This window comes from Sabethes cyaneus, chromosome 1 (assembly GCF_943734655.1).
Source record: "Sabethes cyaneus chromosome 1, idSabCyanKW18_F2, whole genome shotgun sequence".
In the NCBI taxonomy this organism is placed as follows: Eukaryota; Metazoa; Arthropoda; class Insecta; order Diptera; family Culicidae; genus Sabethes; species Sabethes cyaneus.
The window spans coordinates 59494984-59522080 of record NC_071353.1 but is presented as its reverse complement, the minus strand read 5'-3'; the positions used below and the strand labels follow the sequence as shown (position 1 = coordinate 59522080).

Sequence of the window (27097 nt, the reverse complement as noted above, 5' to 3'; positions counted from 1 at the left end):
AAGTTGGAATTTTTGAAATAAAATTGAGAAAAATGTAAATTTAGTACAGATCGAGTTAAAAAAAGTTGGCAGCAGTGGTGCTCATAAATAATATCTTTTTCGAATTTCTTGGGTAATTTCCTTTGAAACTGTGAAAATAGTGTCTTTCTAAATCTTACATTTCCGGAGATATAGGCAAAAGAAAATAAGAGGGTTTGAAAACGGGTATTTTTTTTTTTCAAAGTGGAGGTGATCCCAATAATAATCGAAGGAATGTCCAACCGGCGCCAAATTTTGGATTTTTACTTTCTAACCGGAGACGAACCATCTGGCAAAATTTAGTTAAAATGACCTAAAATTAAAAAAGAAGAAAACTTATCCAATTCAATTCTACTATGTATATGTATATACATAGTAGAATTAAATTGGATAAGTTTTCTTCTTTTTTAATTTTAGGTTTCGTATTCTACTAAGACGCTCCAAAAACTTCAGTCAAAATTTGATTCAAATCCGTAAAGGTCGATTACACGTTTGAACTTTTTTTCTCGGTCACTTAACGTGTAATGATCCTAATGTTTCATAGAAAATGAATCCTTGCGCGGTATCCAAACAATGATTTAGAAATCACAAAACTCAATTATACGTCACTATCCCTTCAATTTATGTGTTTTTTTTCTTTTACCAGATTTAAGACAAAAGCCTTTCATTTACTGCCAAGACAATTAATATTGACTTGATGGTTTTTGCATCACTAACTTAGAGATGGCACAATAGAAAAAAGCACGGGTCCGTAACTTTTGAAAAAAAAAAAGAATACACAAAAATTGAACACGATTGAAAAATGTTTTCACGTTTAGTTTTTGGGGTTAAGCTCGTTTGAAACTTTTGCTGCTGGTATGAACTTGTTTCATATCGGAAATAGGATCTTACATACCGTTTGTTGTATGTGACAATGTGTGATGATGCCCTTTAAACACCGGGCTCGTTTTTGTGTCCTCCTTCGCTGAGTTGACAAGCTAGCGGACTGCAGTTATTTCGATCAGCGCAAAAAGAAACAGAAAGGAAACGTTGAGAGCCGAAGAAAACCGCCCATGAAACCAATTTTTATTTCTTAAGTAGGTCAAGAAGCATCACACCTTGAGACCCTATATCGCTTGCGGTGGGCGCCCTTGTCGCTGTGAAAAAGGTCTCCTGGTAGTTTCTGATGCATACCGATAGCAATACTGCAAACTGTTCAATGGTTGTGTATTATGGCAGTTTCTTTTTTCTCGAGGTAATACAAGATATTAAATGACGAGCTATTATTTATATTCAATCTTATTCAAAATGATTTTTTCTAGAACAACCGTATTCGATTTATGTTCGATATTAAGCTTATTGACTGATAAAATTATTACTTACAGGTAGCAATATTAATTTAACCAAACAATAAGTAATATTCAAATCGGAGTTAAAATGACCCACATTTATGTGTGACCCATAATTGTGACTCATAACTTTTCTCTTCATTTTTTTTTTCATCATTTTTGCATTATTATGGTGGTCTTGTTTTCACACATAAGGGTGATTCAAAAAAAAAAAGTTTAAATACGTTCCAAAAAATACGATGTCCTCATAAAAGTTGTAGAACATACTAAAATAAGTAACTTTGTCGAATATAGTAACTTTCTATCTCTTATGGTTGTAGAAATATAATGATTTTTTTGTAAAAAGCACTTAAAAATCTATTTGAAATAATAATCATTAATTTTTGAGGATGCAATCCGATACAAACAACTGATACTTGCTTTTACAGGTTTTTTGTTGTACTTTTATGAGTGAGTTGTATGATAAGCAACCATTTGCTAACGTGAGAAATATTTGAGATCAAAGAAGTACTATTTTTTACCGAAAAAGCTAATAAAAATATTTGTTAATTTGTTTTTATATAATTTTTGATATTTTTGATGAAATATAATGATTGAGGATGAGACGAGATGCTGAAATATGTAATCTTTATGCAGTCCTAAGAAACATGAAAGTTAGCATTGAAAAATGATATATAGATTTTTCTTCTTAGCTATAAAATAAATGATAAAGGTAGCTTTTGATTTTGTTATTTACCTTTTCATCACTGCCAATGCGGAACAAATATACTACAAAAGCTTGTTGTGTTACACAATAGCCAATTGGTGTGACATATACCAGGGGGCGACGAAGGCGAAAGTAGATCGAAAAAAAAGAGACAGAAGCAGCTACTACATGTAAGAATAAGGTCAAATCGGTTCATGGCCTAGATTGAAGCGTTAAGCGGTCAATAGCGTTTTATGTTTAATTCATCTACAGTTCATCGTGAAGGTGCGGTGGTACTACTGCGAGGATGGTGGGAGTATTTGAATTATACATGATCTAATTTCCTGATAACCTTGAGAACGCTGGTGTGATTAGTGAGCATGAGTTCGTGTTGGATAGTGAAGGTAGATTTTTGATCAATCACATACTTTCGAATTTAGGATTAATGATCGTGTTTTCGTCAATGTTCATCATTCCTCACTTTCACATGATCCAAGTATTTCGTGCGAATATGTTGTTAACGACACAAACAGTGTAGATATTTTCTCTACACTTTTGTAAGTCTATCAACTCTCCCCTAATGTGTACTTGATTTTTGTAGGAGATATCACCCAACACCGTTGCTATAGTATGGCGGGTGCTTTACTAAATTGCTGGAGAATTTTTGTGCATCTCGCTTTAAATTATTCTACACATATATTTTAATATATCTATATAAATCGACCAAATTGTAACCACACAATGATGAGCTCAGTGGACCATAACCCTAGTTAAAACGAAGGTAATAAAAATATCTGTCTCCCGACACCATGTTTCCACCCACCAAATCTGCTCCATACCAACATGTTAGTCTCATTCCAACAAAGTTTAGAGAGTACTCTTGAAATCTCGTTTTCCTGTTGGGCAAAGCACACACATAGAAACTGCAATGAAACGAATCCCATTGAATGCGACTCATGTTTTATGTCTACCAACTACCACCCAAATCAGTAGCAGCATCGGCTCCCTCTAAATTCCCACCCATAACGCATTCAGAGCAATGACTAGCGATGAGCGAAGAGTACAACAATCTCACGTTTGTACATAAAATGAAACGAAGAGCACGTTGCTATGAGTATGGGTGTGTCTCATAAGTCTCAATCTCTCTTCATAGAAACGTGGAGAGCCAGTGGTGCTAGTTTTATATCGATAATTTTCTTTAACGCTCTTCACAATGCTGCTGGAAAATAATTCAACATAGTTTATATTTAAGGGGACAACTGCATTTCTTTTAATCATTGTATTCATTTGTATTCATTGTGTTAATATTAAGTTTTTTTTTGGCAACGGGCTTGTAGCCTATACCTTAATGACCAATAAACAAATAAGAATAATGTAATTATCAACTCGCATAAAATGACTTGTTTCTGAAAATGGCTAAACAAAAATAGTTCTTTCTTTCATTTCCAAAAATAGTTGGTTTGTTGCAGGTAAAAACAAAACACATTGAGTCTGCATAGCATTATTTCTTTAAAAAATGAAAGCTATGCATTTCTGAATTCTTGATATCTATCTATACTTATTAAATTATTTTTGGGGCCAGGGAAGGTTCTTATGATGGTTAGAGACCCCTCCCCCCACTAAGAGGGGGGGCTTCTGAGCAAGGATTGACAACAAAAGTATATCAAAATTATTACATATTCTGCTGTTGATGTCAAATAAAAAACATGGTTTGCTACCAACTTAAAATGGCACTTATGATGTATCAGACTTTGCTATCATTTTGCTTTCATTTTTATTGAAAGAAAATGTGTTGGTAGATTCTATATATGATGTAAATAAACCTTAAATATTTAAATCAATCTATTCTCACTTAAATTTTTTTCTAGTAAAATGGTTGGTTCAAATTATATGATGATAGCAAAATGATGATGATATGGTAGTAAAATGATAACTAATTCTGTTTTCTTATTAATATTGTGTAACAGCAAGATTAGTATTCCGCTTGATATTTTTGATAGCAAAAGTAGTATTCAATTTAGTTTCACGGCGTGGAATTTTTGCAATCAATTTTGATACTTTAACCGCTAAGTCGACCAAAATGAAATCACACCGAGTATTCAAAATCCGTTACATCAAGATATCAAATTTTGTTTTCAATTTGCTCTAAAACCCTGCTCGGGCTCCCATACAAATGAAACACAAATATCTGCATAACTCGAGAACTAATCAAGCAAATGGAACCAAATTTGGCATGTTAGGGTTTTTGGAGGCTTGAATTTATTTTATGATGGTTTGGGACCCCTCACCCCTGTGGTACGAGTATAAGGACTCGCATACAAATAAAACAGAAGTTTTTGTGTATGTGCCATATTTTCATGCATGTCAAAGGAGGACATTCGAATGGCACGTCATAATTGCGATGAACGTGCTTTGGCTTTAATGTCATTTGTAACCAATGGCACTTTTAAAGGTCATAAGGGAGTTGAAGTAAGATTATTGAAGCATGTCAAGCTACACATAATTATATTTATTACAATAATCTGTAGGCTGGTCGTTCATTACTATTTCAACCTTTCTGGTGCACACAAGTGATTTTTAAAAGACATCTCTATATCTCAATTGATGCAGGCGTTGTACTTATGAACCCTCGTCCACGTATTTTCAAAGCCACCATTGCATTTAATGTAGAATTGAATCTGAATACACTGAAGTTGCTTTTTACGCGGTTTGGTTTTTACGCGAATTTCGGAATTTACGCGGTTTTTTTACGCGAATTTCTGTATTTTCGTGGTTTTTTGCGCGAATTTCGGAATTTACGCGGTTTTTTTTACGCAATTTGCGGAATTTACGCGGATGTGCTTAAAACGTCTATTTTTTCGCGTAGTGTTGAAATCGCGAAATTTTGGTTTTTTACGCGAACTTTGGAATTAACGCGGTTTTTTTACGCGAATTTCGGAATTTACGCGGTTTTGATTTACGCGGGACGTATCCTTCGCGTAAAAAGCGACTTGAGTGTATTTCGCTTTTCTCTTTTAAACATTCCTTTTGGGGCGAGTCAACCACTGGTTGAAAGCACCTTTTAAAATAGTTTTTTTTATTCTCTACTAGCTGACCCGACAAGCTGCGTATTGCCACAAATTAAACTGTGTTGTACATAAATCGTGAATCTCGGATGACCTTTGTCATAATCTCGAGTTTTGCAAGTTTCTGGGGAGTTCATGGGTGTTCTGATATACAAAGTTTCCTCACAGTAAAGTAGAAAACACCTCCCCCCATTGCTTAGCCTGATAAAATAAAGCGGATAGCATTTGAATATTCGCCATCATTACAAACCATTTCGCCGAATACCATTTTGCGGAACACCAATTCTCGGTTGACCATAACGCGGAATTTCGCAGAATACCATTTCGCGAAAAACCTTACGCGGGATGTACAATTTCACGGAAAATCTTTTCGTAGAAAGCACCATTTCGCAGGGGTGACCCAACTGAAGGAAAGTAATAGAGGTAAATGCATAAACCTAGATAGAGGTGATCTCTACGGGGGGCTGCCCCCTCGCAGTGGCCGGCGCTTTCGACGGCAGGTCGCCGGCAACACTCGCGGCCTGTGGCCGTCTTGCGCTGAATTATCTAATGTTACTAATAGTTTTTGGTGATCTTGTTATTGACTAATGTTTTATGAGAGTCTAAAATTTCTCGAGTTCGATTAGTTTTTGAGTTACGCAAAAATTTCTGTTTTATTTGTATGAGAGTCCTAATCCCCCTACCACAGGGGTGAGGGGTCTCAAACCTTCATTAAAAAAAATTCCTGCCTCCAAAACCCCCCACATATCAAATTTGGTTCCATTTGCTTGATTAGTTCTCTAGTTATGAGAATATTTGTATTTCATTTGTATAAGAGCCCCCCCCCACTATTGAAGGGGGAGGGGATATAATTCCCCTCCTAAAGAGGGGTGGGGTCTCAATTCACCATAGAAAAAATGGCCTATAAAACACCCACATGCTAAATTTGGTTCCATTTGCTTGATTAGTTCTCGAGTTATGAGGAAATTTCTATTTCATTTGTATGGGCCCCCCCACCTCCTAAAAAGGTAAGGGGTCCTAATTCATCATAGAAAAAAATCATGCCTCCAAACCACCCACATGCCAAATATGGTTCCATTTGATTAATTAGCTCTCGAGCTATAAGATAATTTGTATTTCATTTTTATCGGAGCCCCCCTCCTAAAGTGGGGAGTGGTCCTAATTCACCGTAGAAATTCTTGCCTCCAAAAACCTTCACATGCCAAATTTGGTTCCATTTGTTTGATTAGTTCTCGAGTTACGAGGAAATTTGAATTTCATTTGTATGGAGAGGGGTCATTATTCCCCTCCTAAAGAGGGGAGGAGTCTCAATTCACCATAGAAAAAAAAAATTTGCCAACAAAAACACCCACATGCTAAATTTGGTTTCATTTGCTTGACTAGTTCTCGAGTTATGAGGAAATTTGTATGGAAGTCCCCCCCCCCCTAAAGGGGAGAGGGATCATAATTCTCCTTCTAAAGAGGGGAGGCATCTCAATTCACCATAGAAAAAATTCTTGTCTCCAAAAACGTCCACATGTCAAATTTTGTTCCATTTCCTTGATTAGTTCTCGAGTTATGCAGAAATTTGTGCTTCATTTCTATGGGAGCCCCCCCGTCTTATTGGAGGGAGGGGTCTCTAACCATCATAAGAACCTTCCGTGGCCCCGAAAACCCGTATATGCCCATCGGTTCAGTAGTTTTCGATTCTATAAGCAACATACGGGCAGACAGACAGAAATCCATTTTTATAGGTATAGATTTGCATGGGAGCCGCCCCCCTCTTAGTGGGGTGAAAGATCTCTAACCATCATAACAACCTTTCCTAACACCAAAAACCCCTACATGCAAATTTTCACTCCGATTGGTTCAGTAGTTTTCGATTATATAAGAACATACGGGCAGACAGAATGCCAGTTTTATAGGTATAGGTTTGAAAGGTTTTCAGCCCGCGGCTGGTTTGCTTCTTAAAAAAGTTTATAAATATAAATAAACATTCCTTTAAAGAATGACACTCACATATTCTTATTCATTCATACATTCATATGCCAGAAATGCAGTTTACATTAGACTTTGATCTAATGATCTGATATAGTCCTACGCCACCCTTTCGTACAACCCTTAGAGTTGTATACCTTGTAGTTTTTGATAAAAAAACACATTTGTTTGATGAAATTATGGCGGTCATTTGGTAATTTTTACGTATCAATTTAGCTTTATATTTTAAAATCATTATAGAAAGCCGTTTTCTGACTCTCCGTTATTTCCCGGTGCGCACCGCCGGCAAAAAACTGTTTCTACTTTCTAGACAGTATCTACGCGACCTGCTGCCAATAGCATTATAACCACTATTTTTGCATAAAAAACAAAACACATCTTCAAATATACCTTTATTTATTATTTTAAATATTAAATTTTTCAGGGATGCTTCGCTCAGTTAGGTTCAATTACGCTCATTCGACTGTGTAGTGTTGTCTTTTAGAAGCAAAATCTGTAAATGACACATAATTTTGTTAAGCTGAACGTAGTGATATATTGATTTTTCCATCGTATATTTGTAATATACGAAGCAAGTTTTGTAAAAAAAAATCTACGTGATAGAGAGAAATGGAAATCAGTTTCCGATACAATACCTCGAAAAAATTAAAATTCAACTAAAATATCGTCATCAGACGTATAATCGAAAATATTTTTTCTGCGACGCATGGTAACCATTGCTGTTGGAAGCCGCCTAAAACTTTCCATTCAAGTCATTCGCAGATTCTTTTGTAATGACGCGATAGTTTTTCACAGCTGTTGGCAACGCTGATTATAAATGAGATTATGTGGGAAAACAAGACGAGAGAGGAAGCGAGCTTCAATGCTCAATATTGATCCGAATGAGAGCGAACGAGAACTAATGGAGATCACCTGTGTCAGTTGCTAACAGTTGCGAGTGCGGTGTTGATGTGTGTTGTGTGTTCCACTTTGATTACTTGAAGAACTTAATGTTTCAAACAAAAGTCTTTTCCAAAGTAATACACAATAGTAAAAAGAGCATTGTGTAGTCGCATTGTTTCAGCGTACTCAGCTATCATAACTACTGCAGATAATATGGGAAATAATGAATGGTAAATCTCCGGATAACTGGCCTCTTTGAATTAATCCTTGCTTCGTCGCTAGGCGCATTCGTTCAGGCAGGCGAAACAGCTAAATTTGTCCCAAGGTTTTTTGAAACCGTATATTCAGAGGCAGAGCGATATAACCTTGACTTCAACCGAGCGTTCATTTTTATAAGTAGCCTTGTATAAACAGTGAAACAGTGTTAGTTGATGATATATTATCATCAGTTTCATACAAACGTTATCGTCGTTTCCTGAAAAACTTTTTCGAAAGTGTAGGTGCTCAAATTTGACGTTAAGTATTGCTCAGTATGAAGACCAATTTCTGATAGGCATATTCAGTATTACCATCTGCAAACGGCAAGTCAATGACAGATTGTGAATGTCAAGTGATCGAGTTAACCAGTTCAACAGCACAGTTACTCAGCGTGTGAGGAAGAAAGATAGAAGTATTAATTACGGAAGAACCTTGGAACCTAGCAAGCAGTTGTATGGTGATGTGCATGAGAGTGTACAAGTGTTAGTGAAACCGTGTTCTTCAGTTTACGTTTTCGCACTTCAAACACACACACACAAACACCTTTGAATGGTGTTTAACAATTGTATACATATTTACTTGGTCAAACTACTGCATGTATTGTTTCACACTGTTATAACAAGCTAGACCGCGTACAGTGCAAGATAAACGCAGATGTACTTGAAATGTTAACGAAAATGTTATGATAGACTCTGGAAACTTAACGCAACCATGAATTATGTTTTATCGCTCCAGAAACGTCAACGTCATTGATAGGGCCTTGGATAACCACTGAAGTATTTGTGCGTGGACATGTTTTGATATACTCTGAGCAATGACAAGTTGTCCATAAATTTGATGTGTTACTAGAAGTGTTCATACTTGCAGAACATCAAGAGATACAATATTGATACGATACGAAATAATTGTAGTTTCGATCGGTTTCAACAGGTTGCAAGCGTAGAAGAACGGAAACCTCACCTAAGGTTGTCCCAGGGTGCTGCAACCTCTTGTGTACAGCGTGTTTCTATCCGGATAAAAGGCAGCAACCGTACAGGAAAAGAGAAAGGAGAGAAGATTTGGAAATTGTTTTCATGAAAGTGAAGGCAGAGTGTAACGAAGCGAAAAAAGTTTATTCAAAATAGAAGTGAAATTTAATTAACCAACCATCACTGCTTGGTAAGAAAATATTGAAAGGTTAAAGCGAGCAAAAACAAAAAAAAAACTCAAATATACAAATACATTGGAAAACAGACCTTCGCTGCTGTGCACTTAAGTGGCACATACAAGCAAATGACTCAAGAGCAAGTAAATTTAAGAGGCATGCTGATGGGTAAAAGTCACGTCTGCTGAAGCTTGTGAACTACAAAATAAAACACGTCTGTACAGTTCAAAAAAACAAAGCAACGATAATCTTGTTTGTGTTTGCTTGCAGTTTTGTAAGCAAATCCTAGTTCATTTGCAAAAGCTCCAAATTGCTACTCTGCGGATTCACGTGTACTAGCACATAAGGAGTGGCATCCCTCGTGACATTTTTTCGCTGCAATTTCGCGTATCAACTAAATTAGCCACCGTGGATACCATAGCGTTACCTGGCGGATTGTCTCATGTCAGGATGGCCCTAGCGAGGTAAGTGGGCGTAGTTCCTCCATTTGTTGGATTTCATTTTTCCTTTGTTATCTTCAAAAATTTGACAGGTGTTTTGAACGTTAATAGCTCAATTGTTTCTTTGAACGTTCATAGCTCAATCGCTTCTTCATCAATTCGAATAATATTTGTATCAATCGATCAGAAATTAAATATAGGAGAAATAATTTACTTTGAAAATCGTTATTGATATATGCATTAACCGCGTTGTCATAACTGATGAATTAACCAAGCACATTTTTGGTTCTCAAACTCAAGACGACAACTGTACAGCTGCGATTTATTTTATTTCCAGAAAAAAGTGACAAAGTTTACCCATCCCAATAGGTCAAGTATTATTCGTCTATTATGGACCTGAACCAATTTGGTGTATGTACTGAAAGTAAAACGTGTTCGTATGGTGTGCAACCATCCCTTAGATTCCACAGCTTCCATTGAAATTCTGTTAGAATCTAATCAAAATTGAAGTCTCGTGCGAAAACGTAGGTGACGGAATATAACATTTCATGCATATTCTTAATTTTTAAACTCGACACATTTAGTGAGCATACACACTCTTAGTCTAGTAACGTTTTTATCCCAGATATGTTACTGGCTGTTTCTGTTACTTTAATTTGATCTGTAGATAATTCTTCGGAAACCTCCGATAGCATTGTTGTCGCAAAGCAAACTTAAAAGAACCAGCGAGATGATCGCGGAACTGGCCATTGATTCAAAAGTTACTATTGTTCAAGTTACTCTATCAAAATCGATTACGCTTGCAAATCTTTATTTTGCAACTAATAATCCCTATTTTTCATTCGTGAATCTTTTCGAATGAATTATTATCGGTAAAATAGCAAAACGTTTTGAAAAGTGGCTTGCTGAAGAAGAAACTAAAGCTTAAATAGTGTTTTCATTCGTCGAACCCATGGAAATATCGAAAAAAAAACGTTTTTAAATTTATTGCTATAAATTTTGCCCTTGAATTGTCCAACAAATAGAATATATTTACTGGCGATTAGAAAATGTTCTTAAAAGGCTTGTGTTTATAGCCGTTTTTGGAAAATGAATTTTTGAGGCTTTTAGCGTTTTTGTTTATGCTCAGGTCTAACCTAGTTTCGCCCTAATTCCAATCGAACGGCTGTCAAAATGTTGGTTTTTTCACTCAGGTTGTTCTTAGTTTCGTTCTGGGTTGAACTTTTTAGACGACGAGTTCGCTCTGGGTTCGCTAAACAACTTCTAAAAGTAAAATTCGAAATTCAACCTTTATTTACAAAAATACATGATTTTGTTTTTGTTCGAATAAATATGTTTCACACTGTATATAAATGCTTAAAATATGTTTCTTGTGGTAGCAAAACTTTTATGAGATGATTGTTGTTCAAAATAAGCATAAGCATAAGCATAGAATACCGCCCGTGTGCTGCTACTCCGTTGTTGACCAGGACCGATGAAAATTGCAAAATGATGGCTGAAAAAAGCATTCTTGGGACAGCACGCTATTCCTCGTTATGCAACCTTATCAGGTCCCTGCATGCTGATCAATACCGACGCCGGCCACGTCCGAATGCGGGTCCTGGTGCGATGGGAAATGCGAAAAAAAACAAATAGATTTTTTTAATCAAGCAAAAAAATTAAGATTTTTAAGAATTTTTACTTGAAGTTTAATCGTGAAACCCGAAGCAATTCTCGCTTTTCATTTATACGTTATTATTTTCCATAAAGAAACCTTCCAAAATAGAGCCAAAATGAAAAAAAAAATTTTTTGGTCGATTTTCGGAAATTACATTATTTGTACCTCCACTTTTGTTTCTTGCAAGAAGATTTAACACTCCGTACACTCTTTTTTCGAGTTCTTTAGGCTGTTAAACCCACAGATAATTGATTTTGTACAAAACATTTTTACTCAGGTTTAACAAATTTTTTCGCCTCCGATTTTTAGAGCCAACTTTGAAGGGCGTGGGGACAAAAACTTTGAAAATAATTTGCAGTGGCCCAACTACAAAATAAAGTAAAATTATAGATCTAAATTTATATTTCGAGAAAAAAATCTTGAATTGAAATCACAGTATGTATTTAATCTGAACGAGATTTGATGAAATCGTTTTACTTTTGTTTTTCCTACAGTTGATTTGTCAATTCGGACCATTCAACTGATCAGAACTACTACAGCTAACGTTATCATTGACCTATCCACCATTGACAGTTCTAGTATTGTATACTGGATATTATAATTATTCAAGTTGTCAGAGATTGCTCAGATTTCCCGTTACTTTGCAAAAGCCACAATACGAATCCAACCAGCAGCACCAAATTCAAGGTAATTACTGTGCTCACGCTATTTCCTTAATTCTGTACTCGATTCTACACTCTACGTATCTACGTAAACCTACCGACATGCACTAATACGTTTGTTTTTCTGTTATTCTATTGCTGGTTGTCTGACTCTACCGCCACTTCCTCGAATTGACTAGTGTAAATACTAGCAGCTGAGTCGGTCTGTTGCTGTCTAAACGGATTCCTCGCACGGCCGGTTCGGTTTTGCTGAGAAGCTTTGCTTGCGTTAGAATCGCCCTTGACTGCCTATTGACACTTTGCCGCCAGCGAGTTTCGCTGTCTTAGTGTCTAGTGCGGTAGGGTTATGGAGCTAGATGTTTAAATTGTATTGATAGGCACAGATCCACAGATATATCGAAAGATGACGTTGTATGACAGTGAATTTCCATGATTTGATGCAAAGTCGAAACTAATTATTATGAAATTAATTACCAATGAAGATTACCTTAATTTTTTCAATTTTTTTTCAAAGTAAAATTACAGCTAAAAGTTTTAGATCGATAAAATATTATGCCATAGCTGTTGGACCGTTATGAAATTTTTCGATGAGCGAAATATAAGAAATCTATAACTGATAACTGCGTAATTGCATGGCAATAATTGTAATAAATTATTATATATCAACTTTTTTCCAATGATATGAAGTTTTGTACTACATCTATATCGAGAAAACAACTATTTTATTTCAATTTTGAACATTGCTTTAAACTTTATGATAATTTTTATGTATTTTGAAAAACGTCTTTTTTCATATCATGCTATGCATAATGCTATGAAACATTTTTTTAAATAACATTAATTTCAATTGCTGGGAAAATAATTTCATTATTAATTTAGTTGTACTCCTCATCATGAAATACTAATTAAATAATAAACGTAAAAATTAATATTTGAAGTGGTTGGAGTTTGGTTGGTGACCAATACTTTTACGGAAACTATCTCGCCTCGGTGCTTCCCAAAAAATGATTGAATGGCTGAACTCATACCTCAGCGGTAGAGTATTACGTGTGAAACTCGGACCCAGTATTTCCTCGATGTTTTCCAATAAATCTGGAGTGCCTCAAGGCAGCAACATGGGGCCTTTGCTTTTTCTACTGTTCTTCAACGATGTGGCGTTACTATTGGAATCCGGCAGCAAGTTAGTATACGCCGATGATTTGAAACTATACGCGGTGATTAGTGATGAAGACGACTGCCGTCGATTACAAGGTTTACTGAATGTATTTGCCGATTGGTGTAGACAGAACTGGCTCATTGTGAGCATACCAAAATGTGAAGTTATTAGTTTCCACCGCATCAAAAACCCTATCTACTTTAATTATACTATTGACCATACTGAATTACGCAGAGTGGATCGGATTAGTGACCTGGGTGTCTTGCTAGACGCTAAATTAACATTTAATTTACACCGTGAATTGATTATTTCAAAAGCATCTCGACAGCTTGGGTTCATTTCTAAGATTGGACGAGACTTTAAGGATGTCCATTGTTTAAAATCCTTGTATTGCGCGCTAGTACAACCATTGCTGGAGAACTGTAATTTAGTTTGGTCTCCCAAGCAAATCACTTGGAATCTACGCATCGAACGTGTGCAAAGGAGATTTGTTCGAATGGCTTTGCGACATCTCCCTTGGCGTCATCCCGATAACTTGCCACCGTATGCAAACCGGTGCCGTTTAATCGACCTAGACACGCTTGACCACAGACGCAAAATGCATCAGGCGATATTTGTGGCTAAACTAATCAATGGTGAAATTGATTCTCCGAAACTGTTGTCCTTGCTGAATTTCCGGGTATCATAACGACCATTACGATCGACGGGCCTACTACAAACTCCATTTCATCAAACGGCATTTGTATATAACGAACCAATCACGGAATGCATTCGGACTTTTACAAAAGTGGAGGAACTATTTGAGTTCGGCGAACCATCGCACGTGTTTGCACAAAAATTGAATAGGTGTAATATGTTATAATTTTCTATTCATTAAGACAATTTTTATGTCAGATGAAATATCCCAATAAATGTAAATGGAAATGTAAATACAAAAGTGCATAGGACAGATTTCACGCCGATCCGACCAGTGTGTGGCGTGTGTAAAGAGTTCATGTAAATAAGCAACTTTGCATACTTAGTTTTTCCAAACTTGGTCCAGAACTAACTTCTGAAAAGGGTTTTTTTCTCCATTTTTAAGTGTAACTCGAAAATTACAGCACCTACAAAAAAATGATCTATTTAGAAAATATCCTGAATTTTCATTAAAAATAACATAAAAAAAATAATAAATTGATTTTGACTCAATTTTGATTCATTTGACAGTACTGTCCCAGCCGAGCAAAGTTTAAACTAAATTATATATGGGACATTTGTAGAACTAGTTATTATTTACAATTTTGCTGAAAAAAGTTTTGCTGTATCTTTTGTGGTTACTGTGCTACATTGCATGCAGCTCATTAATAGCTAAGTGAACATTCACTTTTATCACGCTCTACACGCTTACGGTTTTATTACGCTCTTGTTATGGCATTTATGACCAAAATTGATCATGAAAACCGCAATCAACTAAAAATTGATTCTATTTTGCAGAAAAAATATAAATATAAATGAATTTTTAGCCTAGAACAAGACGCAAACGATGTTTCTGGGGGTGGCGAAAACTGGAGCACAGAAATGGCGAAAGTTGGGTCTTGGGGGTCGAAAACGAGTGCCGCAACATGAAACGCACCTTTTACATTTACAACAAATTTTTTAAATTTTTGGTGCTAAGTTTTATGCTAAAAACGTAGAAAAAATGTTTCTGTTTAATGTAGGCTAAACGATATGGAACTACAAGGCAATAAATTTCGGTTTTCTTGTTTGCTGTCTAAAAAAGTGGTGATTTCTGGTGCCGTTACCTTATTCTCTATCTTGTCATCTATCTGATCTTAGCCTCCCAGTCGGTCTTGAGATTCTGTGCTAGTTTAGAAAGCCAGTCGTCGTATCTTCGAACCTCAGCAGGGAGAGGTTGTTAGAGTCAATAGGATTGTAGCGCTAGCCCCGCACTGGTCCTGTACTCTAACTAAGGCTGTCGAATAAAAACAGAAAGTCAAGTTTCAATAACGGAATATAGTACCTAGGTTTTACGTTTGCTTTACATAAAAATTTTCTGATTCATGAAACGCAATGAGTACATCTTGCGATCTTGAGATACTGATTGTCACAAAACTCAATTTATTAAAAATTCAAATAAATTGTGGGTGAAACATATCAAAAATTGAATTAATTGTAGTAAAATGTATAAAAATTGTAAATTTAGCATTAGAATAAAGTATGTCATCCATTAAAAAATCGTTATCGTTAGCATCAGATTCTTATAAAAGCAGCACAAGTGCTGACTATGGTTTGTAATCTGCTCAGCGCTTCAATTCCAACGATGCATTCTGTTCCTTGAAGGAATTCAACCACCCCGCGACATCACGGTCATTCGTTGCATTCAAGGGGGCAAACACACAATTTCGTGCAATGGAGAATGGAATAACTATGCTGAGCCACACTTTATCATCAAGTTCCTTCTCGAAGGCCACAAAGAAACCTTACCAGAACCAGTAGGAGCAGCAAGAACTCGATCTGTTTCTTATGCAGACGGCATAAACCGAGACAAGCGAATGTTCACTGCTTATGTATATATGGAAACCATCCTGCCATCATTCGTTCTGGTGGTACGGCTTTAGAGATATAGCCACAGTGCCAAGAGTAGAATAAAAATGAGCGTCCAACTTCAGAGTGAAGCTACAAAGACCAGTTAGAATCAACCAGGCAGCAACCTTTCTTCTGCTTCCACTTGTTTCATGTATGATTCTGGTTCTGATTCTGATTTTGCTTCGAAGTGAATGGTCTCGAATGGCCCTTTTGAAGGACTTTGTTTGATTGTTTCTACTTTGAAGCAGAAAAGCTTTAATAAACTTTGCTTTTGTCTGTTGTCAGCAAACCCCTGAGCTGGCTCTTCACCGCAGTTGTTTGTACGCATTAATAAAAAGTCTAAGAAAATCTTCATTAAAAAGGCAACAACTGCGTCAGATTTCACCTCCACGCTGCATGTCGACGATGTGCAACTACGAAATCGACGACGAGGCTACTTTCACGTACTGTGCCAGCCGCCGTTTTCTGCCGCAACGCTGTTATTGCCGCTACGACTCTCGAGTCTGGTGTGAAAGGGTGGAAGCGATTTGCTGGCGATCAAACCATGGCCAGGCCAGCTGTAGCGTTCAGAGACGGGTTTGGAAATCGAGCGAAATTGGATTTCTTTTTACCAGCGAACGCTTTTCCTTTCCAATCTCCCTCATCGTTGGTTCGTTTACCGGAATGGTTGTTATATGTGGAGATGGTATTTTTTTTCTATTTACTAACAGGGAGAATGAGGAATGGGCACAATCTGGATCATTTTCTCTCGCTCGAGGAGACGTCGGTTCGCATCGGATAGATAGGATGAGACTTGTTGTTCTTCTAGAGGCGTTCCACGCGAATTTACGAATCGATTTGGAGCGACCCTTCCCGACTTAGCTGAAAGCTTATACATTTCTTTACTGCTGCCAAATGAACCGTTGCTAGCAAAAGTGGAACGTGAAACCATTTTTATCGTTTTTTGAATTATTGGCTCAGAATGCACAGCTTCACCAGAACAAAACCTGAAATTTCGATACCTTTAACACATTCAGGTTTGGAATTTCACATAATGAGAATGTCGTGTAAATCTGGAACATCTACATTGCAGCTTTTTATGCAGGCCGTATCCAATATCTAATTGCCAAGGGCCTTTCTGTTTTCTTGCCAAAATTGTCAAGAGACAGAATCCACGTAAACTTCTCGTATAGGCTATATCTCGTGAGTACGAATACTTAGAACGCACATTTTGAGGCAAACGACCGTTAAACGGTTAAAAACACACAAAAACCTAAGAACATTTATCAATGTTTCTTTAAAAATACCGGGTTTATTACATCTATTTTCACTTTAATGTGGAGAAAAACAATATTATAAGCAAAAAAATAAAAAGTAACAAAATTTGCGCTGCAAGGTTGATTTTGAAAGTAGATAGTATTTTGTAACTTAGTATTTTGTTGTATTTTGTTTGATAGTAACTCCAGCACAAATCCTGTGAGTCCAGTCCTTGCAGGTTTGCTTGATAAAAGTTAAACAATGTTCTATTCACATAAATTTTGTGTTGAGTGTGCTGGTAATGCGGAATGCATGTGAAAATGTACGTGGCAACTCTATTTACAAGGCACGTGGTTAGGTTGACAGCAAATTGAGATTTTGCTGCAGTTTTTTCTGATTTTATATACCTTTTGCATTGCTTAACTAATTTTATTTCACATAGGAATCAAAGATATAGCAATTCTAGACGAAGTAAGCAAATTTCGCTAATTACTTTACTGTCCGGTCATAGAGGACAAGTTAGTGTCCGGCCATAGAGGACACGAGACACGACACAGTTTAAAAAAAATTAAGTAAAAAAAATGTTGTATTCTTATGTCAAATTTAAACTGTTTCGGAAAACAACTTTATCAAGCCAACGTTCAGAAATATTGCATCTTTTATTTATTAAAAACATTTGCAACTACACTTTTATGAAATTTACTCGATTCTCTTTATGTTATTGGTTGAACCGTTCGACAGGTCTCATTTGTTTACCTTTTGAAACAAAGATGTCATAATTGGGACACCATGAAATCTTGCCATTTACTATTGTTACATGCTTTCCGAATATTTTTATATAATTTTGTTTTTGAGAAATCTTAGTGTCCGGCCATAGACGACTTCCTCCTAGATATTTCGTGTAAAGTATATCCATAACATTTGTCTTAAATTAGTCCAATTTAAATCTTTCTCCCTTGCACGCACAATATCCTGAGGCATTTCATCCCAAAACTTCTCCAAACGTTGTTTGAAAGTATCCACAATCAATCCTCTGGTGCTTCCTAGTTTACCTAGCATGTAACCCCATGTATAGAAGTCGAGAGGATTTAAATCGGTCGAAGAGACAGACCACGCACTCGCAAAAAAAAATCGGGTAATGGTCGTCCCATCAAGCCTGTGTAGCTTTCGGCTGGTGAGACGGTGCAGGATCTTGTTGGAAGCAGTAGGGTGCATTCATGGAATGTAGAGGCAACAAACAGGAATTGTGACGTAACTTTCGAGGCCTAGCCTTAAAATTAAAACGATGAAGCAGGTCGGGGCAGTCAATATTCGACTGAATAGGTCAGCTCCAAAGGTAGTCTTTGCAATATCGTGACGTACTCTTAGGGGGCATCCATAGGAACCGCTGGAATTTACGTTGGATTGCTTCAATTTTCTGAATGCCTAATATGATGCCCAGATGACAGATCCGTACTGAGCGAACCAGAGAATAGTAAACTGCTTTAAGGAAATGAACGTTTTTAAATAATCTAGTTACATGAAACATGAAGTCTAGAGCGTGCCCAGCTTTTGCTGAGATGTAGGCGATGTGTTCTTTGAAGGTGCACTTAGTGTCCATTAAGATACCAAGATCTTTAACAACAGTTTCTCTTTTCATTACTTGACCCAATACTTTGTAGTCGTATCGTAATAAAGAGCGTTTACGATAAAACGATATGAATGACAGAGCATTTCGATGCGCTCAAGATCATTCTGCTAGTAAAACACCAAGAGAAAAAGCAAGAAGGTTTAGCTACTCAACGTTTTGTATAATGTGATACAGTTTAAAGTCAGCAGCATGAGATAATTTCTGGCACTTGAGTGGTATATGAGTATCATTGAGGTATAGCAGAAATATGAAGGGAGCAAGATGGCTTCCTTGTGGAACTCCAGACTTTGCTGCAAAAAAGGTCGATTGGGAATTGGCAATTTTTACTACCATCTGGCGGTTATCCAGGTAGTAGCGTTACATATTCAAGAGCACAGATCCAGAGAATCCAAGACGTTCAAGTCTGGCAATTGTGATTTGATTATTTAGTTTATCGAAAACGGCAGAAAACTTTCAACGGCAGAAATTTTTCTTTATTTATCACAGAGTAACAGTTTTAATTGTATTTACGTAAAGCATTTGAACATAATAATATGACGGATGGTTTATTTTAGAACTAATTTATTTAATCAGTGATTTTTTACGGTTTTTTTGTGTACGATATGATACTCTGCGTTCCGAATTCAATATTTTGGTAAATTATCACATAGAGCACCGTGCATTTACTACGATTAATCAATTTGTAAATGCTTTTCAAGTCTATAACAAACAGTACTACATACACGATGCCCTCGTTTCGCACGTATGCCATGACTCAAAACAACGCAATCTAACGAAGTCATGTTTATTCGCGCATGTGGAATGTTTTTTGTTTACGTCTCAAAACAGAAACGTTCTTTTGTTCCTCGACAAACTTAAAGGCTTTGTATCACAGCAAGGCTTCCCAGGAAACTGGCATCCAAGCGAAGTAGGTAGTTCTGTTCGACCGTGCTCGAAGCGGATTAAGTTTCAAAACAACTGCAATTTCGCAGTTAGGTTTTGCGCATTTTAACGCATGATAATACGGAGTAGTGGTCATCGATCTACGATGAGAAATTCATAGCTATCAGTAAATATCTGAATTTATTTGCAATCGAATATAATATATTGCCACTTAGGTGTTCCTTCACCAAAGTTTTCAAAAAATTAGGTTTAAATAGTGCAAAACAAGTTGTAACATCTGCAAATAACCACGTACAAATTTATGGATTGAACTTAATAAAAATGCTCTTATAATGTATAAATTAAAATTTTGAATTGCAATTGAACCCAATTCATAAGTGAACATGTTTACGAGTGTAGTCGCGAATCTATGCACAGCTTTCCGGTGGCTAAATGCAGTATGTCCCGTCCGATTTCAATATATAACGAAAATGTCAATATGTCGATGTAAAATAATAGGTATCTTTAGCTGTGTTTAGCTTTGCATATTGCATCGCGGAGCAAGCTATCCCACTTACCACGTGGAGCTATGTAACGCCGTGCATTGCAAACATTTTCGATTTCATTTAGGCTTAGGCTCTTCAGCACGTGGCCATGTCGGCATCAGACAAGTAGAAGAAGAAGGTGAGTAGGGTTTTGGATTCTCATAGTAGTTGAAAGTGCAGCCAGGTTATACATTCTGTGTGTATGTATTTGCAACAGTCCTACAACCTGAACAGTGTATAAAATCGGTGGAGTAAATTTGTCCTTAAGTGGTGGCAAAAAGCGAACGTAATCGTACTGGGGGTGATCAAAACACTGAGTGGAGCGTAGGCTGGCTGAAAATTAAGTACGATAAATTTCATCACGCGGTATAATTCCACTTAAAAATAAGTGCAATCCGTCCGGATTTTTATATATTTGTTTTACCAATCCGGTGAAATGCCAGGGATAATTTGATTTGATTTGATTGTGATACTTTTTTTTAAATTTCGTTCATTGAAATGAGTAATGGTTGCATTAAATAGACTATTCGACGTCGTAAAGATTGCACTCGTTTGAGGCCAAGTCGGCGACGTCCGCGTTTTTCTCATACAAAACACCGTCACTAACCAAGTGGTGACCATTAGCTTTGGTTTATTCAACTATGTATATTGTTCATGGGAGATACAAGTGCGACGTTTGATACGCACATGGCGTTGGGTTTCCCAACTCTCTACGAGTTACTCCAACAGGCGGCTGCTGTGACGGAGGCCTGGTTTCCAATACTAGCAACCAGTAATAGAGATTCATATTTACAAATCTGACGACGCTCACGGAAAGCAACATGTATCACTGTATGAGCATGTATGTTTCCAATCCGAACATTTGTATTCATGCGCCGTTCAGCCCAGGGTAGGGAAACTGTATGTGGTGCAAAACATAATTTCTCGCTCAGCTGTCGGTAGCATATATCTATATGAAGGGAGAGCGGCACAAAGTAAAAATTGCGCCACAAGAGAAGGGTCTGGGTGATAGCTTTCGGGCTTGGTGGCGGCACAGGGTGGGCACTTTCCCCTCGGTGAACTCAATTTCAGTCGTTTTTTCTCACATGACTACTCTTTACTGTCTGCTTACCAAGTTGGGTTCAGTTCAGTTCAGTGTGATGTGTATGGGGTATAAAGAAACGATTTTGAAACGCTTTGAACATATAGTCCCTTGCATCCACCCCACACAGTGTAGGATTACGAGCCGCTTTGCTTTAGATTGCTAGTTCATGGTGGCAGTGAGGGAGGATTTGGTATGACTGTGACGATGGTTCCAATGGTGACTTCATTCCCATTTTGGCTAGTCCTTCCGAGACTGAATTTAGAACGGAAACACAAATGCTGTTCAACAATAGTCAACGAAATGTGAAACTGATGCTAATAATATAATTTTCGAAAACCAATTTATAATTTTTTATATTTTTACTGTGAATCATAGAGTCAGAAATGATACATTTTATCTTTGTCAAAAATGTAAATTGCAGTTGCAAGGATCAAAGAGTTATATACAATTGGGGGAGGCCTAAATAAGTTGATTTTTCTAGGGAAAACCGTTTACCTGATTAAAGTGTAAAATCTATAGACATCATAATGAGAAAATTTTGATAGAAATCAAAATTGGTGAAATTCAATAAAAAAGATAACTTTCCAATTAAATTCTACTATGTATTCAGTCAAAATCTGTACCTCAGTCAAAATTTGTACCTATAAGCAACTTTTTACGCGAGTTTTGAACTTTACGTGGGTTTGTACGAACATTTTGTAATCTATATGTTCCTTCATTGCAATTTCGGCAAGTATTTTTCATCTTCGTCGGCAGCTTACAGCTGTGGTGGCTCGTACCGTATCAAGAACTTCTTTATACTTCACTTGGCCCTGCCTGGGTTACTTCAATCTATTCCTCCAATCTATTCATCTATTTCTGGCACAAGTAAGGTAATTGAAGATAAGAAATTCAGCCACGCTAGCACCCGGCATCCTCGCGACAAGATTGGCACATCGTAACCTCCCAGCTTTCGCCAGTTGTGTAAAGCAAATCTCTCTAAACAGTGTCTGCAGTTCGTGGTTCATAATCCAACGCAACTCTACGCTTTCTGTTGTTCTGCGCCAAACATACAATACTTTCGCTTGAATGAGGCGTCCCCGTAGACAAAGTTAGGGTCACAAGTACGTAATTTGTTTTTATGCGATTTTTTGATTTGAAGTCCCTTTTTCGCGATATGTTTTTATAATTTCCCAATTTTTTCTTGATAATCTCCCCTTTTATCGATCTACATAAATTACGTTATATGAAATCCAATATGGCGACCGGTTATTTAATAATTTGACTAATCCAATCTGATCTCATACTGACGCAACCAATTCTTCAAAGTACTGCACTACTAAAAAATCATGAACCTATCATTTGTCTCAATGGTCAACAAATACCGCAGAGAGCATTGCAAGGAATCTAGTGGAACTAGAAATTGTTAATAATTTATTTGTTTATATATATAAACATTTGACTCCTAGAGATCTTCATGAAACTATATAAAATATAAACACAGTGGTATACATACAAATGCACACAAATCATCATCAAGAGAGTCATCATTGAAAACTGAATTGAAAACAATAATAATTCAACTTCATAAGTCTTTGTATGCGATAAGATCCGACTCAATGCGATTAGTTTTCTAATGCTATACAATTCTGTACTGGAAATCGCAGGTCAATCACTTGCTATCGTCAAACACGACAGAATATAAACTTGTGTGCATTTTATTAGGCTATATTTACGATCCTGAATTTATTAAAAGTCAATAACGATCATTTTCGTACATTGATATACAAGTTGGTGTTTGCTGGGGTTAATAGCTAACGAACGTTCTCGATTGTCACGAACACTTTTGTGCTAGAGCATATCGATGTAATGCTTCGATAATTTTCAATCAACATTGCGCTTATTAGCCTACCTCTATAGAGGGAACATAATTGAACCTTTCCATATACTGCTAGCAAACTAATACTGCTGCACTGAAACATCAAACAGTAGGTAGAAGAGGTCTATCGAGTACAGTAGAACACTTTTTCAGGATGATTCCATTCAACAGCTTGAAACCAAAGCAGCGTGAACCTCCCGTATCACTCTGTTGCCAGTGAGCCAAGGTATACGAACTCGTCGACTACTCTGTCGATTACCACGGTGCTGCCTAACCCAAGTAACAATTCTAAAGCTGGTTAGCTTTACTTAAATTTTATAAAGGTTTTATTGCGGTCTTATTCATTACCTCTGTTTTTATTGTGATATTACGCAATACCAAGAGGATACGAGCCAAGCACACTTATAGCTAGCTATAAACCCATAATAAAACTGTTAATGAGGCAAATTTATTGTGGTTGCTTATATTACCACGATAAAACTAGTTGGCTGCACAACGTCTCTTATAAACTTACCATAAGTGTGGCGTAGCAATACAAAATGGCGCACCAATCAAAATTGATCTTATCGCGGTTGCTTGTCATACCGTAAGAAATCTGTTAGTTTTATAGAGCTATTAAAACGGTAACACCCTGACCCTGAACAGATTATTGCTGCTAATATGAAGAATACTAAAGTTCAACACCAAAATCATTTTTTATGCGAGGCTATATTGCTTTTGCATACCAGTATTTTATTTTGGCTCGCAAACAAAAATTCATCAAAGCAAAGTGTTTTGCAGAAAGAAAGTTATTATCAATCGAATTTCCTGTCACAGGAAGCGACTACTATTATTTAGCTAGAAATTGAGATTGACTAACTGAATATGTTCATTTTGTTAAAATTGCAAAATTTCAATGGTGTTGATTTTATCCACCTGTAATATCAATATGCACGGTAAAATTTAATGCGCATATGCTGCAAACGAACTAATATTGCTCAACATTTATTAATTCTATGGAATATTTTATTATGGTCGTTATAAACCAAATCCATCAGAATGATCCGACAGTAAAACTTTAAATTTTCTGCTAATGAATGCATTTTGCAAGTTGACAAAGCTGGCGAACTGATTTAGCTTTTACCAGAGTGAAAAACAAAAAGCTTTATTTAATTATGGCGGTGGCTGGTAAGCAATTTGTCAAGGTGAAAGCTTAATCGGTTTTATTGCTGCTTTCAGCAGAGCGTGATAGGACCACTTGAGCTTGTAAGCTGATTCTTATAGAGGTTATGAAAATATTCTGAGGAGTGGGCCATTTGGTCAGAAGCCAATTTTATAGCGGTCTTCAGAAAGTTCTGGTGAAGCTCATAGTTTTATTAGCGGTTTTATGAAATTGGTCATGAAAACCACTATAGGAACGTAATAAAGCTTAGAATTCTTACTTGGGGAGCGTGCCCTGTCGCGCTCCATCCCACCCGCCAGCATATACTTCGTTTTAGACATATTTATTACAATCTTTTCTGCTTCGCGTTTTAATTTGGTGTCTGGTGTACTCAAATGTTCTGCCGACAGCATCCACGTCGTCAGCAAAACAGATAAATTGACGGGATTTATTGAAAATCAGGAAAGACCACCTCCTTGTCGAAGTTTCCTGCGAGATTCGAATGTGTCCGACAATCCATTCCAGATTCTCACACAGCACTGGATACCATCCATTGTAGCCATGATAAGTCTAGTGAGCTAGCCGTTTTTGTCCAAAATTTTCCATAGCTCTTGTCGGTTTACACTATCATATACGGCTTTGAAATCGATGAACAGGTGATGTGTGGGGACTCGAAATTCACGGTACTTCTGGAGGATCTGCCGCAGGGTGAAGATGATTGGTAGATGGAAGATGATTTGGGACAGCACTTTGTAGGCGGCATTCAAGATAGTGATCGCTCGGTAGTTCTCACAATCACGTTTATCATAAAATGGCATCTCTTTTTAAAGAGAACAGCTATGCAAAGTCTCAGCTAAATCAAAAATGACAAATTAAAATCGATTTGCGAAACTCCCTGGAATCTCTCAGCACTTTATTCAGCTCTCAAAAACACTACCAGAATAAATAATATGTTGATGATATGGTTTGCCCAAAACTAGACTTTGTAAGATTAGGAAGATTAGGAGTTGAAAACCACCCGGGAAGGTGCACCTCCTAGCTCGGTTACTCAATTGCAAAGAGTATTTTTTGTTATAGACACTTGGAATGGCCAGAGATGTGTTGGGCACTTTGCCTTTCCAATTTCAACCTCGACTGGTAATAATTTTGCATAAAAAATCCTTCAACATTTTCTGTTTTGAAACAGGAATTGATGGTAGAACTAAAAATTCTATGTCATTATTTTAATCCTCAATGGATCATTCGGGTTACCCCTGAACCCTTTTCATATTTTATGCCCCAAATTCAGTATGTTCCTTTTTAAGTAATGTCAAAAGGCTCCAGTTTCTCGTTGTTTAGACGCATTTAAACAAATTTAATCGGTTGAAACGCATCTGCCCTATCTACAAGAAAGGTGATAAGCTGGATTGTGAGAACTACCGAGCCATCACTATCCTGAATGCCGCCTACAAAGTGCTGTCCCAAGTCCTCTTTCATCGACTATCGCCAATAGCCAATAGATTTGTGGGAAGTTACCAGGCCGGCTTCATGGAGGGTCGGTCTACAACAGACCAAATCTTCACCCTGCGGCAGATCCTCCAGAAGTGCCGCGAATTCCGAGTCCCCACGCACCACCTGTTCATCGATTTCAAAGCCGCATATGATAGCGTAAACCGACAAGAGCTATGGAAAATTTTGGACGAAAACGGCTTTCCGGGTAAGCTTACTAGACTTAGGGGCCATCCATAAAGTACGTCACGCTTATAGGGGGGAGGGGGGGTTGACCTAAACGTGACGATTTGTGACGTAGGGGGGAAGGGGGGTATAAAGTTATGTGACGTCACAAGAAAAAAAATTCAAATGTAAAACTTATTCTGGCATTTATAAAAAGGCTACTTCATTTTTTGATAAAACTATTGAAGGCTTCTATAAAATTAACGTACTGATAGATTTTTTTAACATATTTGTGTAAACATGACTTATTTACTTTTGTAGTATGAACTCTCCATTAAAGCTTTACAGAATATGCTGTACACCACTGAAGAATTCTTTGAGTATCGTCCTACCTAAAAAATTTTTGCAACCGCAAATAGTAGTCGCATAAACTCCTGAGGGGCTACGGGGTGCTACCAGAGTCCAATGGCAATGTCTTGCTGAACTCAACCGATGAACCTAAACTCATACCGAAGTTCCACGGCTGATTTTTAGGTTCATCGGTATAACCTATACTGCCCCTCTCTCAAAAGCTTCCGGAAAGATAGAGTTTATGCCACTTGCGGATTAAATTTCGCATCTAAAGTAATGTTGAATGATTGCAAAAAAAATACACAAAATGACAAAATCCGTCAGAAAAGTTCTTCCAAGACGTGTTGCTGCAAGACGTCAGCAGGATGTCCTGATTCTTTCAACTATAGTTCTATAGATCAGACGAAATTGAGGGGATGGATGTAAAGGACGTGGATATGCGCGAAACATTAATCGACGATACATCAGCGACTTCTGAAGCGTTTCCGATCGCAGCAATTGGAGATCATCTTCAAAATCCGCGAATCGATGACTTATAAGCTCGAACATTTTCCTTCTTTTATTTGCTGAAATTCAGTTTTGTTATTTGATGAATTGATTGAAGTGAATTAAATTGATAGCTTGAAATTAAAAGACTGGAATGTATATTTAATTGTTTTGTTGTGAAGTGGGGGGGGGGGGGGGTGCCGTGACGTGACGTACTTTCTCAGGGGGGGGTCATGAATGTGTGACCAAATGTGACAATGGGGGGAGGGGGGGTTCATTTTGGTCAAAATTTGCGTGACGTACTAAATGGATGTCGCCTTATCATGGTTACGATGGATGGGATCCAGTGCTGTGTGAGAATCTCGGGTGGATTGTCGGACCCATTCGAATCTCGCAGGGGACTTCGACAAGGAGA

At 37.1% G+C, this 27097-nt stretch overlaps 1 protein-coding gene and 1 long non-coding RNA gene across 5 annotated transcripts in view; one reads left to right on the top strand and one right to left on the bottom strand.

The window, feature by feature from the left end:
• LOC128745204 (protein roadkill) overlaps positions 1–27097 on the top strand; it is a 148778-nt gene that overhangs the window by 38886 nt on the left and 82795 nt on the right. For 3 of the 4 annotated variants that reach the window (XM_053842244.1, XM_053842236.1, XM_053842228.1), the window contains exon 1: positions 8034–9821. The exons of the other annotated variant lie outside the window; for it this stretch is intronic. In XM_053842244.1, coding sequence (XP_053698219.1) covers positions 9808–9821 — 14 coding nt within the window. In that variant the 5' untranslated portion in view covers positions 8034–9807. Of the gene's footprint in view, positions 1–8033; positions 9822–27097 lie in introns of those variants that run through there. 4 annotated transcript variants of the gene reach the window in all.
• On the bottom strand, positions 11101–12116 carry LOC128745241 (uncharacterized). The gene is made up of 4 exons (XR_008412529.1): positions 11932–12116; positions 11620–11820; positions 11479–11550; positions 11101–11397 (listed from the first exon to the last, which is right to left on the bottom strand). It is a non-coding gene; the product is annotated as an uncharacterized LOC128745241 (long non-coding RNA).